Below are 14,099 nucleotides of genomic sequence, written 5' to 3'. Positions count from 1 at the left end.
GGAAGGGGGGGTTAGGTTTAGGCACAGGCACCGCTAAGGGAGGGTTAGAGGGTAGAAATAGGTTAGTCAATACTTACCTTAGGACGATCGGGATTTCGTCCTCTGCCGGGATTCCAACCGCCGGGCATGGGTCCAGTGGTAAATCATACAGATTCCGTTTTAATGTTCCCTCTAAAATCACAGAAAAGTTCAAAATCTTAAACTGGGTACACATCAAACGATGGTGCGACCCAGCAATGCAATATAACTATACACTGCATGATCCGGCGTACAACGGCGCAATGTATGGTTACATTCTGCATGTAACTGCACCGCATTGTTCATTGCATCGTCCCATCTGACAAGGAGGACAGAAATAGTACGATGCAATGAACGACGCATCTGGCGCACACACACTAAATGATGTGTATGATATATCGTTCTGATTCATGGTGAAACTATATGCCGTAAGATACACTGTATAGTGTGTACCCAGCTTTAGTCTACTGAGGGCTCATGTACATCTGCAGAGTTTTTAAGTTGCGAATTTCATTTTTACCATTATCCCTTCCAGATCACTATACTTAGAGGGAGCAGTGAGTGTAACCAATGTGCATATCGCTATGTCACAATTCCATTGTACTGCTTGAAATAGAAACATGGTAAACTGATGATAAAAATAAAGATGCCCCGGACTGATAAAAAAAAAGTTAACCGATCAGAAAACAACTCCAACATAAGGAGCTAGAATAAAATTTTTTTTAACAAAAATAAAACCTATTAAGGCAGCTTTACTAATAAAATGTAGTTGCCCTAGACCTCATCTGATTGGGTTACTAAGAAATACAGATAATGTTCGTTTGTGCTGGCCAGAGATGAGCAAGATGGAAATCATTACTAAAATGAAAACACCTTTGAGTATACAGCCATGGCCAAAAGTTTTGAGAATTACATAAGTATTGATTTTCACAAAGTTTGCTGCTTCAGTGTTTTTAGACCTTTTTGTCAGATGTTACTATGGTATACTGAAGTAAAATTACAAGCACTTCATAAATGTCAAAGGCTTTTATTGACATTTAAAGCTGGGTACACACTGACAGATATATTGGCCGATCAATTGATCAGCCAGTATATCTGATGCCTGTCGGCCAGTGTGTACCCACGATATGTCTGTGAACTGCTTTGTTCACAGACATAACGCATTGGCTGTGCTGCACAGCCGATGGACAGAAATATCTGCAGACATTTCTGTCCATTGGCAAGTGTGTACAGACCGCCCGTACACAGTGGCAGTAGCGGGGTGGGGGATGGTACACATCCCCGCCCTGCCCCCCAACCGCCGGGACCCGGGGGGACAAGCATATGATGGGCGTTCAGTATGTATGAACCATCATCTGCAGATCACTCGATCTGCAGATATATCTGTCAGGTGTGTGTACCCACCATAAGTTTATGCAAAGAATCAATATTTGCAGTGTTGACCCTTTTTTTCAATACCTCTGCAATTTGCCCTGGCATGCTGTTAATCAACTTCTGGGCTGCCCATTCTTGCCTAATCATAGCATCCTGAGACCATTCATGTGTGGGGCTGCTTCTCAGCCAAGGGAGTGGGATCACTCACAATTTTGCCTAAGAACACAGTCATGAATAAAGAATGGTACCAAAACATCCTCCAAGAGAAACTTCTCCCAACCATCCAAGAACAGTTTGGTAATGAACAATGCCTTTTCCAGCATGATAGTTATCACTTTTGCCTTAGAGCAAGTGGCTCGGGGAACAAAACATTTAAATTTTGGGTCCATGGCCAGGAAACTCCCCAGACCTTAATTTTAATCCAGGGCTCAACAAACCCGGGGCCAGGTCGCCATGGCGACCAAGGTTAATGGCGACTAATTTTTGATTAATGAAACCACAAAGCACATTCATTGTCAGTGTACTGTTTGGGGATATATTTTGCTGTAGCTGCGATAACTCCACCTGACCGCAAGGAAGCTCTTTAACCAAGCCCCTGCCTTCCTCCAACTCCCATCGTTTAAGTCTATCTCACCAGAAGGGAGGGCTGGAGCTGCTGAAATTATGGTCGAAGGGGGAGCAGAAACAGAGTCAGAAATCAGGAATAAACTACAGGTATATGACTGGGCTAAGGGAAAAGGAGCAGTCAGTAAGATGTCGTTATGCATGCAATACCCGGGAATCTGCCCCTCTGGTACGGATAACGCTGTGAGGTTGTACGTATTAGTGATCACTCATTCTATGGGGGGAATATGGGAGTAGTAACTGCTACTGACTGTTATACATGGGGCGTATGGTGTGCTGCTAATGCTCAAAAGTCCATACTCGCAAGTGCTGAATAGATGGAAGTAGTGTGTGTGTGTATTAGGCGCACAAAGCATTGTACAGTGTGTTCTAGCCTCCCATTTGCAGCAGTTCCCACTAAGTAATAAGAGCTGGCACGTTGCATTTCCCTGGGAAAGTTTGTTGCAGTTGTTATGTCACTTCTGCCTCGTGCCTGTTGTCATAGCCCTACTTTTTGGGATAATATGTATTTGGGCCCTACTATGTGTCATATTTTGATACGGGGCAGATATGGACATGTAGCAGAATCTAATGACCATTGAGGGGGCATGTGTGGTGGTCTGATGGCATGTGGGGAGGTTGAGGGGCATGTGTGGTGGTCTATACAAGTTTTCATATATTTTGGAAACAAGCGATAGTCTGGCTCCTAAACTTTTAAGCTGGCTCCTAGATTTTACAAAAATTTGTCAAGCCCTGCCTTAATCCCATTGAGAATTTGTGGTCAATCCTCAAAAGGCGGGAGGACAAAACCCCCCCCACAAATTCTGACAAACTCCGAGCATTGATTAGGAAAGAATGGACGGCCATCAGTCAGTATGTGGCCCAGAAGTTGATTGACAGCATGCCTGAGCGAATTGCAGAGGTCTTGAAAAAAAAAAAAAAAAAGGGTCAACATCGCAGATATTGACTCTTTGCATAAACTTAATGTAATTGTCAATAAAAGCCTTTGACACTTATGAAATGCTTGTAATTTTACTTCAGTATACCATAGTAACATCTGACAAATTCTCAAAACTTTTGGCTATGGCTGTAGTTGTACATTATCATAAAACATGGAAAATCTTATACAATCACAACAGTTTGGTGCTCTGAGGTTTACGCCATGAGGAACACAGAACACCAAAAAAATAAAAAAAAATCTTATAAAGCAAGTTCCAGCAGCTGGTATAGGTTGTTCTAAAAGCATAAGGCTGGGTACAAACCTTGTCAACTTGACTGCCGACCCAGGAACCCGGCGCTCGAGCGGCCAACTGGTAAGCCAATACACACTTACCAATCTGCTGCTCACTGTGTCTGTGTTGACATCACAACATTTAAATTTGCCCACCCAGGTGAGATGTCAGTCACCAGCGGTCCCTCTAGCAAGTGTGCGGGTGGGCGGCAGGGCGGCCGTATACACAGCGAGAGGCACCAAAATATCTGCATCTGTTGTGCTGATGCGATATGTCTGTGAAAGACGTCGTTCGCATACATGTATTCTGTACACACATACAGATGCCTTATGCGATAGGTTATTCGTAGGCTGAGTGAACGACATTTTGTATAGTGTGTACCCAGCATAATATTGCACTTTTGGATGTTGAACATAGTAAGCAGTGTACAATATATATATGGTGGCTAACAAAGCACAAATATATGAGCACTATTTACTAGAACAAATGTCATTCAAGCAGTATTTGGTCTTATGGGCAAAATAACTTTAATGTTTCCAATCACATAACAACATATTCTGCTTAAAAACTATCAATCTGCTATGTAGTTTCCAATTTAACATTTTAACTTGTAGGGCTAAATTTACGAAGATGGGAGTTCTATTTAAGAATTGATGTTGCCCATAGCAACCAATCAGATTCCAGGTATTATCTTCTAGAAGGTGCTAGATAAATGAGCAGTAGAATCTGATTGGTTGCCATGGGCAACATCACTTCTTAAATAGAACTCCCATCTTAGTAAATGTATTCCTTAAGCTGCATACACACACAATGATTTGTTGACCGACTATCGTTAAAAAAAATCGTTCACTTTCTGAGTCAAACGAAGAATGATAATCGTTCATGCGCGTTCACGTTTGTAGTTCAGTCAAACTTGTCAACTGAACGATTTTCATTAAGGGAATATGCAAAAATAGTTTGTAGTTCAAAAAAATCATTCATTACACTTTAAAAAATCTGACAGAAAATAGTTCCTAAAATCGTTGGTAACAAAATCTGTGTGTGTGTATGCAGCTTTAGTCTTATTACAAGCCATACAGTTTAGATTATATTTATAATTTTATATTGACTTCTATTACTGTGCTCTAGTTCCTGGGCTCTTCATAAAGTAACATGAATGACATTAGCAGACTATAAAAAGCTATTACTCAACATAATAAAGCTGATGTCACACAAGATTGACAAACACTAATGCTTTGCAGCTGATGTTAATTTCTGCCGTTGCAGAATGTAAAAATGCAAATGGACAATATATAAATTATAATAAGGGTAGAGAAATTCAGATCTTAAAACACTATTGTGTGAAGTACACAATTTGCCATTCTGGAACAGCATCCATCTGCAACGCACGACTTGCCTTGCACCCCATAGAGGTGTGTAGGACACATGCAATGTAGGGGCTACTGTAACTGGCCAATATGTGCGCAGCCAAGCATAGTGATTGAATTCCCCCCTATTTCTTTAATTCTAAAACACAATTTTGATCAAATAAAATTAATGCGAAACATGAAAAGAAGAGAAGAGTTCAGCAAAACATTTTCAATATTAATTGATGACCGATATCCTTTAACACTGTGTTGGTCTAATACAAATAATCTTCCATTAAGGACTACCAAATAGAATATTTTAGTAATGGCACTACACAACGTATCAGATCTGCATCTATATTATATCATAACCAAGCTGTCTATAGCCGGGTTGGAGGAGCTAATGTTTGAATACTGGCTGCACAGACATAATACAAATGGACTTTGAAATGAAGTAGCAAGCTGCAAAGTTCTAAGGCTACATAGCATTGTAATAAACTTATTCCCTACAGAAAGATTTATGTTGCTGTATCATATCTAGCCTGTCGCAATGGTATATGTGTATATTCAAATGAAAGTGGAAATGGCCTTTACTACAGGCTATATAAATATTAATAAATTAAACATTATGGATAAAAATGTTAAATGTGTAATGCCAAATGGATATTTTTAAATTATATATTTATGTATTTTGTTTTTTTAATTCCACCTGGGTCATACAGTTTGTGTTCAGGGATCCTCCTCCATCTTCTGACTATAGCGAATCCGCCCAGCCCCAGGAGGTGGAAATGCTACAGTAAAATGTAATGCTGGAGCAGGGGTGTCAAATATGCATCCCTCCAGCTGCTGTGGAACTACATATCCCAGCATGCCCTGCCACAGTTTTAGCATGACCTAATAGCAAAACTGCAGCTGGGGAGCCACATGTATAACAACCCGGTGCTAGAGTATCTAAAATACAACTTTACATAGGGCTGAGGTTACATTTGCAAAATAAACCATTCGTATATATTTTGACCATTTAGAGGGCGATTCAATTGTTTTAGCGTACCCCATCGCCAGCCACTTTACATGGGTCAAATGTTGTTTCAGCGTCAGGTGCCCATTCCTTTTTCGCGCTGGTTGCGCCCAAATATACCAGGTTTAGCCACGTAAAATGGCTAAACCCATCTAAACTATTGGACACGACAAGGAAAATGTGCAAAAAGCCTGTCTTTACGCATATTTCTGTTTGCCCCATGAGGAGGGGGGAGCAGATATAATGGGCGTCTGCGGTATTCGCACTTGAACGGAGCAATAATTGAGTTGCTCCGTCAGACACAGGGAACCCAAAAAGACAATTTAACTCCCTCCCTTAGACCCTAAATAAAAGACACTGCAGCTTATATAGGAAAAATTATAGGCAGCAGTGCCCCTTCCACATCTTTTGGACAATGACAAAGTATGAAAAACTGATGTGACTTCTCTGGTCCTACCTATGAATCCACCCAGTTCAAGTCTCCAAAGCTGTCACCTAGCATCATTCATAAATTTAAATACTACTCCACAAACTTATTTATTTGTATATTCAGTGCTTAATTAGATACACACCTACGTTCCTCTTTTAGGAACTGCCCTTGTAAACAAGCTATTTTTTCCCAGTCTGCATTAAGGAGGTGTATTCAAGAAGCGGCCCAGCTGCTGTGGAACTACACATCCCTGTATGCCCTGCCACAGTTTTGCTATTAGGCCATACTAAAACTGTAACAGGGCATGCTTGGGATGTGTAGTTCAACAACATCTGAAGGGCTGCGTGTTGAATACCCCTGGTATGAAGGGTAAAAACATAACGACAAACAGTTGCACGCCCTTAGGGGGAATAAAATTGTTTTAACATTGCCGCATCTCCCATCTACATCGACGGGAGCTAACCAATTGTTAGGGCTGCTGGGCACGATTGCCGCGGGCACCCATTATTTCTGCGCTCAGCCTCCTTAGGTAGCAAGAAGAAATCTGCCCAAAGTCGAGCTTGTGGGTGCCAAAATGTACTGCCCAGTAGTTTGCACAGGTTTAGTTGCTTTACACAGTTAATCCCGTGCATTTTGGCACGCGAAACACAATAAGTAATGGGCATCCACAGCACTTTTTTTGCGAACCATCTGCAAAACAATTGAATATCTCCCGTTGGGTGCACAAAAATAACTGAATTCCCCCTTAGATTCCAGCACCTTGACACAGAGATTTCTGTTTTTCACATACAGTGGGGCAAAAAAGTATTTGGACAGCCGCAGATTGTGCAACAAAAAATTCCGGAAATCACATTGTATAATTTTTAAACAATTTATTTGTATATTCTTGCGGAAAATAAATATTTGGACAATCAAACAGTTTAACTCAATACTTTGTAAAGTAACCTTGGTTGGCAATTACAGAGGTCAGACGTTTCCTGTAGTTCCTGACCAGGTTTGCACACACTGCAGCAGGTATTTTGGCCGACTCTTCATTGCAGATCTTCTCTAGATGTGTCATGTTTTGGGGCTGTCACCAGGCAACATGGACTTTCAACTCCCTCCACAGATTTTCTATTGGGTTGAGGTCTGGAGACTGGCTAGGCCAATCCAGGACCTTGAAATGCTTCTTATGGAGCCACTCCTTAGTTGCCCGGGCGGTGTCTTTGGGGTCATTGTCATGCTGGAAGACCCAGCCACGGTGCATCTTCAATGCTCTTACTGAGGGAAGGAGGTTTTTCCCCAAAATGTCACGATACATGTCCCCATTCATCCTCTCCGTGATACGGATCAGTCGTCCTGTCCCCTTTGCAGAAAAGCATCCCCAAAGCATGATGTTTACACCCCCATGCTTCACAGTGGGTATGGTGTTTCTGGGATGCCACTCATCATTCTTCTCCCTCAAACACGGTGTGTGGAGTTTATACCAAAAAGTTCTATTTTGGTCTCATCTGACCACATGACATTCTCCCAATCCTCCTCTGGATCATCCAGATGGTCACGGGCAAAGTTTAGACGGACCTGGACATGTGCTGGCTTAAGCAGGGGGACCTTTCGGGCGCTGCAGGATTTGAATCCATGACGATGTAGTGTGTTACTAACGGTAACGTTTATGACTGTGGTCCCAGCTCTCGAGGTCATTAACCAGGTCCCCCGTGTAGTTCTGGGCTGATCCCTCACCGTTCTCAAGATCATTGATACCCCACGAGGTGAGATCTTACATGGAGCCCATGGTCGAGGGAGATTGTCAGCAATCTTGTATTTCTTCCATTTTTTTATAATTGCGCCAACAGTTGATCTCTTCTCACAAAGCTGCTTGCCTATTGTCGAGTAGCTCATCCCAGCCTTGTGCCTTGTGCAGGTCTACAATTTTGTCCCTGGTGTCCTTAGACAGCTCTCTGGTCTTGGCCATGGTGGAGAGGTTGCAGTCTGACTATTTGAGGGTGTGGACAGGAGTCTTTTATACAGTTAACCAGTTCAAACAGGTGCCATTAATACAGGTAACGAGTGGAGGATAGATGAGCTTCCTAAAGAGGAAGTAATTGTGCATACACACGGTCAGATTTTTCTTCAGTTCTGAACGATAACTATTTAAAACAATCGTTCATATCTGAAGGAAAATCTGACATATCTGTCAGATGAACGATTTGCGTTCCCGATGGTCAGATAACGATATCTGACATCTGATGTGTTTGCAGTCAGACTTGGACGATTCCATTAATTTTAATGCAGTCAAAAATCATTCAAATCTTTGTAAAAGGGTGATACACAATACTGCGCTTGTGAATTTGCAGCTGCTCATTCAATTTTGGTGTAAAATAATAATGGTTATGAGCGCTATAGATAAATTAAATAGATTAGTGGCAACTGTAAAAAAAAAAAAAAAATAGATTAGTTAATACACAGTGTTTATAGCTCCTTTATGAGGATTTATAAGGTGAGGTCCGGTTTTATAAGTTCGTTATGCCGCACTGTATGACTCCAAAACTGTCCCTACCTTACCCTCATATGGATGGTTACCGCAGGACAGGTCCGGGTTGTGATGTGATGTGTTTGGTATCCGGTATCAGCTCACCCCCGTGGGAAGCCGTTCACATTGCCCGCACTGTCCCGCTGACGTCTTCCATAGCGGCCAGACGCCGGCGGCACGTGGAGAGAAAGCCAAGGCCAGGCTGCTCTCCACCAACGTAACATCACAACCCGGACCTGTCCCGCTGTAACCATCCATATGAGGGTAAGGTAGGGACAGTTTTGGAGTCATACAGTGCGGCATAACGAACTTATAACACCGGACCTCACCTTATAAATCCTCATAAAAGGAGCTATAAGCACTGTGTATTAACTAATCTATTTTTTTTTTTTTTTTTTTTTTTTTACAGGTGCCACTAATCTATTTAATTCATCTATAGCGCTCATAACCGTTCAAATCTTTGGTAAAATCGTTCATCTGACAGATCTGGCAAATCTGACCGTGCGTATGCTCCATAACAGGTCTGTGAAAGCCAGAACTTTTGCTGGTTGGTAGGTGTCCTAATACTTATTTACAGCAAGAATATACAAATAAATTGTTTAAAAATCAAACAATGTGATTTCCGGAATTTTCTGTTCAGATTCTGTCTCTCACAGTTAAAGTGTACCTATGATGGAAATTACAGACTTCTCTCATCTTTTAAAGTGCAACAACTTGCACAATTGGTGGCTGTCCAAATACTTTTTTGCCCCACTGTATGCTATGGTCAGTTATTTGCATTTTATGCAGAAATTTCTGAATAGAATGACTCATTCACATGGCACATTTGAACTTGCAGTCTCAATTCTAAATGCTACTCTTGCTTTAGGACTTTAAAAATAGTTCACTAAAAGAAATGTCACATGGTTATTGTACAATCCTTCTTCTCATACCAGTGGTCACCTGCATTCTCCCTATCAAGTCAGATTTAATACAACACATTTAGCCCTATGTAACTTGCACTAAGTGGTTTATTCTTCACACCAGGAATGGGGAACCTCCAGCCTGCGGGCCGCTTAAAGCCCACAAGATCATTTCATCAGGCCTGGCCGGCTGTGGCGCTCTCCCCTTCAGCAGTAGCAGAGACAGTGCAGCGGGCGTGCAGGGGGGAGGCAATCGGGAAGCCGACTGCCTAAATACCGGCAGCCGGCTTCCCGACTGTCTTATCCCGGCATGGGTGAAATGCCGGGTGTCTAGATATAGACGCCCGCATTTCCCCGACGCCGGGCGCCGCGAGCGGACAGCCGCGGGGGGGGGGGGGGGGGAGGGTTAGGTTTAGGTTTAGGCACTCCCCCGGGAGGGTTAGGCACCCCCCCGGGGGACTTAGGTTTAGGCAGCGGGGAAGGGGGTGGTTAGGGTTAGGCACCGCTAAGGAGGGTTAGGGGGGTTAAGTTAGTGGATACTTACCTATCCACGATCGGGATTTCCAGCGCTGTCGGGCTTCCGCTGCGTCGCACTCTGCTTCTGTCGGGCTCCCGTGGACGGGAATCGAACTGCTGCCGACGGTATTTCATACCAATTCCGTGCAGGGTGCTCTCCCCCTCAGCGGCAGCAGGCAGCGCAGCAGAGCTGTCTACAGGGCTGTCATCGGGCTGGTTACATCAGAGCTGTACTAAGAGGACCCCAGGGCTGCTTTATCAACTTGCCTGTCACACGGCCATAGGGACTGCCCCTCCAGGCTCTGCCAGGCGACATACAGACAGCCTCCCCCTCCTCTTGGCTGCCAGAGCCCACAAAGTGGTAAGTGTGAGGTCGGCCCATATGTCTGTGTATTGTGTGATTCCAGTCCTCGCATTAGGGGTGAGTTAATTGAATAATAATTATTAATTAAATATTTCACCAAATTTAGCAGACTAATTTTTAAGTTGATCATTTTACATGGTCCGCAAATTATTTTATAAATATCCGAATGGTCCTTGGCAGAAAAAAGGTTCCCCACCCCTGCTGAATTTTTGCATCACCTGAGACTTTGTGAAAGCTGGTGGCCACTCTTTTTCTAAAACTTCAAAGAGGTCAATTCAATTAGGGGCAAGCGTGGCAAAGTAACGTTGCATATGGCCAGGCCAAAGTCCCATTGCTGACTCACAGCTAACTAAATGGACCCCCTAAAGTGCATATAGGTACAGGTCATACTCAAAGTTCACATTTAAGAACAACCCCAATTTGAGATGAATAAAAAGACTGTGTCTGGCTGTACCAGAGACATGGTTGATTTTTGTCCCGATAATGACTTTTGCGATGTTAGGAAGCATGAATGGGCAAGGCTAAAATGATGTAATCACTATACAGAAACAAAATTGGCCAGAGATCCTGCGCTATACCCTGACCTTCTATACCTGTTCTAAGTCAGGTACAAACTGTTGATATTTTTGCTCCAGTGAAATTACCAACAGTAAATTGTGCTGTGTTTATATGTTACAATTAAAATATTACAATTTATCCCAGTAACTGAATTTTCTGATATGAAGGTAAAATACACTGTCCAGTGTTATAGTGACTTTCCACTGCAGCCTGGTAGTTCTAGAGTAGAGCAAGGGTAGACAACGTATGGCATTCCAATTGTTGCGGAACTGCACATCCCAACATGCCCTGCTAAAGGTTTTGCTATTAAAACTGTGGCAAAGCATGATGGAACGTGTAGGTCCACATCAGCTGGAATGCCACAGGTTGGCTACCCCTGGAGTACAGTATTAATCTGTACATTCAAGACAAAGTTCCTCCTAAATATTTACGACATGGGGCTAAATGTAATAGTCTGCATGATGGTTTAGCCTTTAACATGCTTGCTGCTTTAAAAATATGAGCATACTCGCATGCGTCGGCTCGCAGGCTATTACATTTAGCCCATGGTCTTTTTGCCATCTGATGCACATTAAAAAGCTGCAGTAATTTATACAACTAGAACACCACAACTGTAGCTCTATCCTTGTGTATGAATCAATACGCAAAGTACATTTTTGCAAAGCAAGTATGCCGAGCTATTATATTTAACGTATTACGCACCAACATATTACGTAACCTTGTATATTGCCATTATGATCTATTCTAAACAATTAACATACAATGACATGAGATAAGAAGTATGGATTAGCCATCACTTTCTGTCTACTGTGTTACAGAAGACCACCCCCTCCTAAAATGATAATCGGCTGCAGAGAAGTAAGAGTGCATTAAGTACATAATTAACTATTCATGTATATTTTTGAGCCCAACACAGGCATTGAGAAATATATAAAACTTTTTTTATTATAAAGCATGTACCTATTACCTTATGGCAGTGGTTCCCAACCTGTGCGCCGTGGCACCCTGGGGTGCCTCGGGACACTTGCAGGGGTGCCTCAGGTTGGTGGGCCAGCACCAAATCAAATTATTTATGTCAATGTAATGTACATATGTGAACAAACAGAAGTGCAAACCTGTCCACCACCACATAACTGAACCAAAGGATGACATGTAAGCACAATTTACTTCACTTTACTAGATTATATTCTTAATTTTTCAATAACCAACTAAAACTTGGGGGTGCCGTGAAAACAAAGCTGATACTCTAGGGCGCCGGGATTCAGAAAAGTTTGGGAACCACTGCCTTATTGTGATTATGATATACTACACAAATGTAGAAGGGCCATTTCACATTATAAATAGGTTTCACTTACTTTATACTCCACTTTCTATACAGTTTCCCAACATCTGAATAGAGAATAAGTATGCAGATGTGAATCTTCTCTGTGCAGAGGCCAGTGCCTACCAGAGAGGAATCCTACAGGATGTGTCAGTGAAATGTGATCGATTACTACCCTCCCCCCCAAAAAAACACTCTGGAAACTGGGAAACAAAGATCTGTCCTCCAAATTGCAGGAATAACTTAATGGATATAGAACTCTTTAAATTTCCAAAACATTTTGTTTTTCAAGACAAATCTTGATTAGCCAAAAACACATCATCAAAGCAACCACATACAGCGTAATTACTAGATGATATAATAAGGCTTGTAGCAGCAATTATTCATGTGCGGCTATGGGCAGAGACAAGCACTGCTGGAGATAGAAGCTTGTGGCATTATTTTGTACAGCAATAACCATTAGGATGGTAATGGGTGAAAAACACAGTATATGGATGAAAATCAAATGGAATTGGTCTGTAGGAAACAGATTTACAGTTCCAGAAATTATAAACATTTTACAAATAAAGAAAAAAAATGAACAGAATATGAAAGTAAACATATGCCTGTTTATATTCAATACCCATTAATGTGTCACACGTTCCATCATGCTAGAGAGAGAGTTACTATAATATATATTATTGATAACATTATTAATCCCATAATCCACAGGTACCAGAACAGAAAATGGACTCTTGGGTGCATAACGAGTTATCAGTGTTTGTCCTGTAATTACATTCAGTTCTCAGATATAAAAGTGAAATAAAATGACACAATGATGGTATATATATATAGCAATTACATCTGCTGCGTGTAAACTTCCTAGAGGAAGAGCCTGGGGACACTACAGGACATGTCTGCACACACACTGGATGCTCAATGGTCCCATTACAGTGTGTATGCTGCCATCAGATACCAGTGGGGTACAGCTAGGAGAGTTGTGGCACTTATTTCATGCACGGGAACATACATGCCAAAACATAACAGTCCGTACATATACACAAAGTAACAGCACTGAGTGGCGCCGCAGGCTGTATATAATGAGCAGGGAAAGGAGGAGCAGCCTGCACGGCAGGCACAGGGGCACACCAGCAGCGGCGGCGGCGCAGCTCGGCAGAACCGTTACTCCATGAATCCATAGCGGCTCCTGTGACAACACTTACCGCTGACAGCTCGGTCAGCCGGTCCCTCATGCCCGTACGCGCTGCTGACTCCCCTGAGTCAGGGAGTGTGCTTCCCGGTGTTTGGTGGAGGGTCACCGCCTCCTGCCCTCCGCCCGGTACCACAGCAACCACCACTGTTGGGAGTAGCGGCAGGAGGGGGAAAGAGATCACCGCGCATGCGCACTGGCAGCCGGTCCCTCCTTGTTTGCTGGGCAGAGCTGCGCCAGAGAAAACATGTGGGTGTGGCTATGCAAATCTGCCGGCGGGTGTGTGGAGTGTTGCTAGTAGAACAGTCAGTCACCGTATGGGCCTGATTCAGAGATGGACGGAATAGCAGAGCCGCACACCAGCGACTGTGCAATTCCGTGCATCTAAAATTAACATACAGCGAGAGGTATCTGTAGAAAACAGACACTTCCTTGCTGCATCTGCGATCCCAGCGCCCGAGGTTGCAGCCCTGGATATGGTTGCCCCTTTGGCCAAGCTGCTGTAGTTTAAGCTTACCGCAGCCTCACCTGCAAGGCCAGGAAATCTGCGTCTGCCGATACAGACCCTGGGGGGGAGATGGGGAAGGTTAGTATTAGGGAGTCTAGCGGGTTAGGATTGGGGGGGAGATTAGTGTTAGAAACCTTCACCTGGGAGGGTTAGGTCTAGGGTGTGGGAAGGTGGTGTTAGGTATAGGTATCTCTGCTTGGGAGGTTAGGGT

General features: G+C 43.0%; 1 protein-coding gene across 2 annotated transcripts in view; it reads right to left on the bottom strand.

Annotated features, from left to right (window-relative positions):
- Positions 1–13,581, bottom strand: part of STX2 (syntaxin 2) — a 106,920-nt gene extending 93,339 nt beyond the window's left edge. For both annotated transcript variants that reach the window (XM_088482098.1, XM_088482097.1), the window contains exon 1: positions 13,394–13,581. In XM_088482098.1, the coding sequence (XP_088338224.1) occupies positions 13,394–13,423 (30 nt within the window). In that variant the 5' untranslated portion in view covers positions 13,424–13,581. The remainder of the gene's footprint in view (positions 1–13,393) is intronic.
- Positions 13,582–14,099: the final 518 nt, after the last annotated feature.

The sequence above is a fragment of the Taudactylus pleione genome, unplaced genomic scaffold (assembly GCF_031769625.1).
Source record: "Taudactylus pleione unplaced genomic scaffold, aTauple2 ptg000282l, whole genome shotgun sequence".
NCBI classification, from domain to species: Eukaryota; Metazoa; Chordata; class Amphibia; order Anura; family Myobatrachidae; genus Taudactylus; species Taudactylus pleione.
The sequence above is the reverse complement of the archived record's forward strand: the minus strand, read 5'-3'. Positions and strand labels throughout refer to the sequence as shown.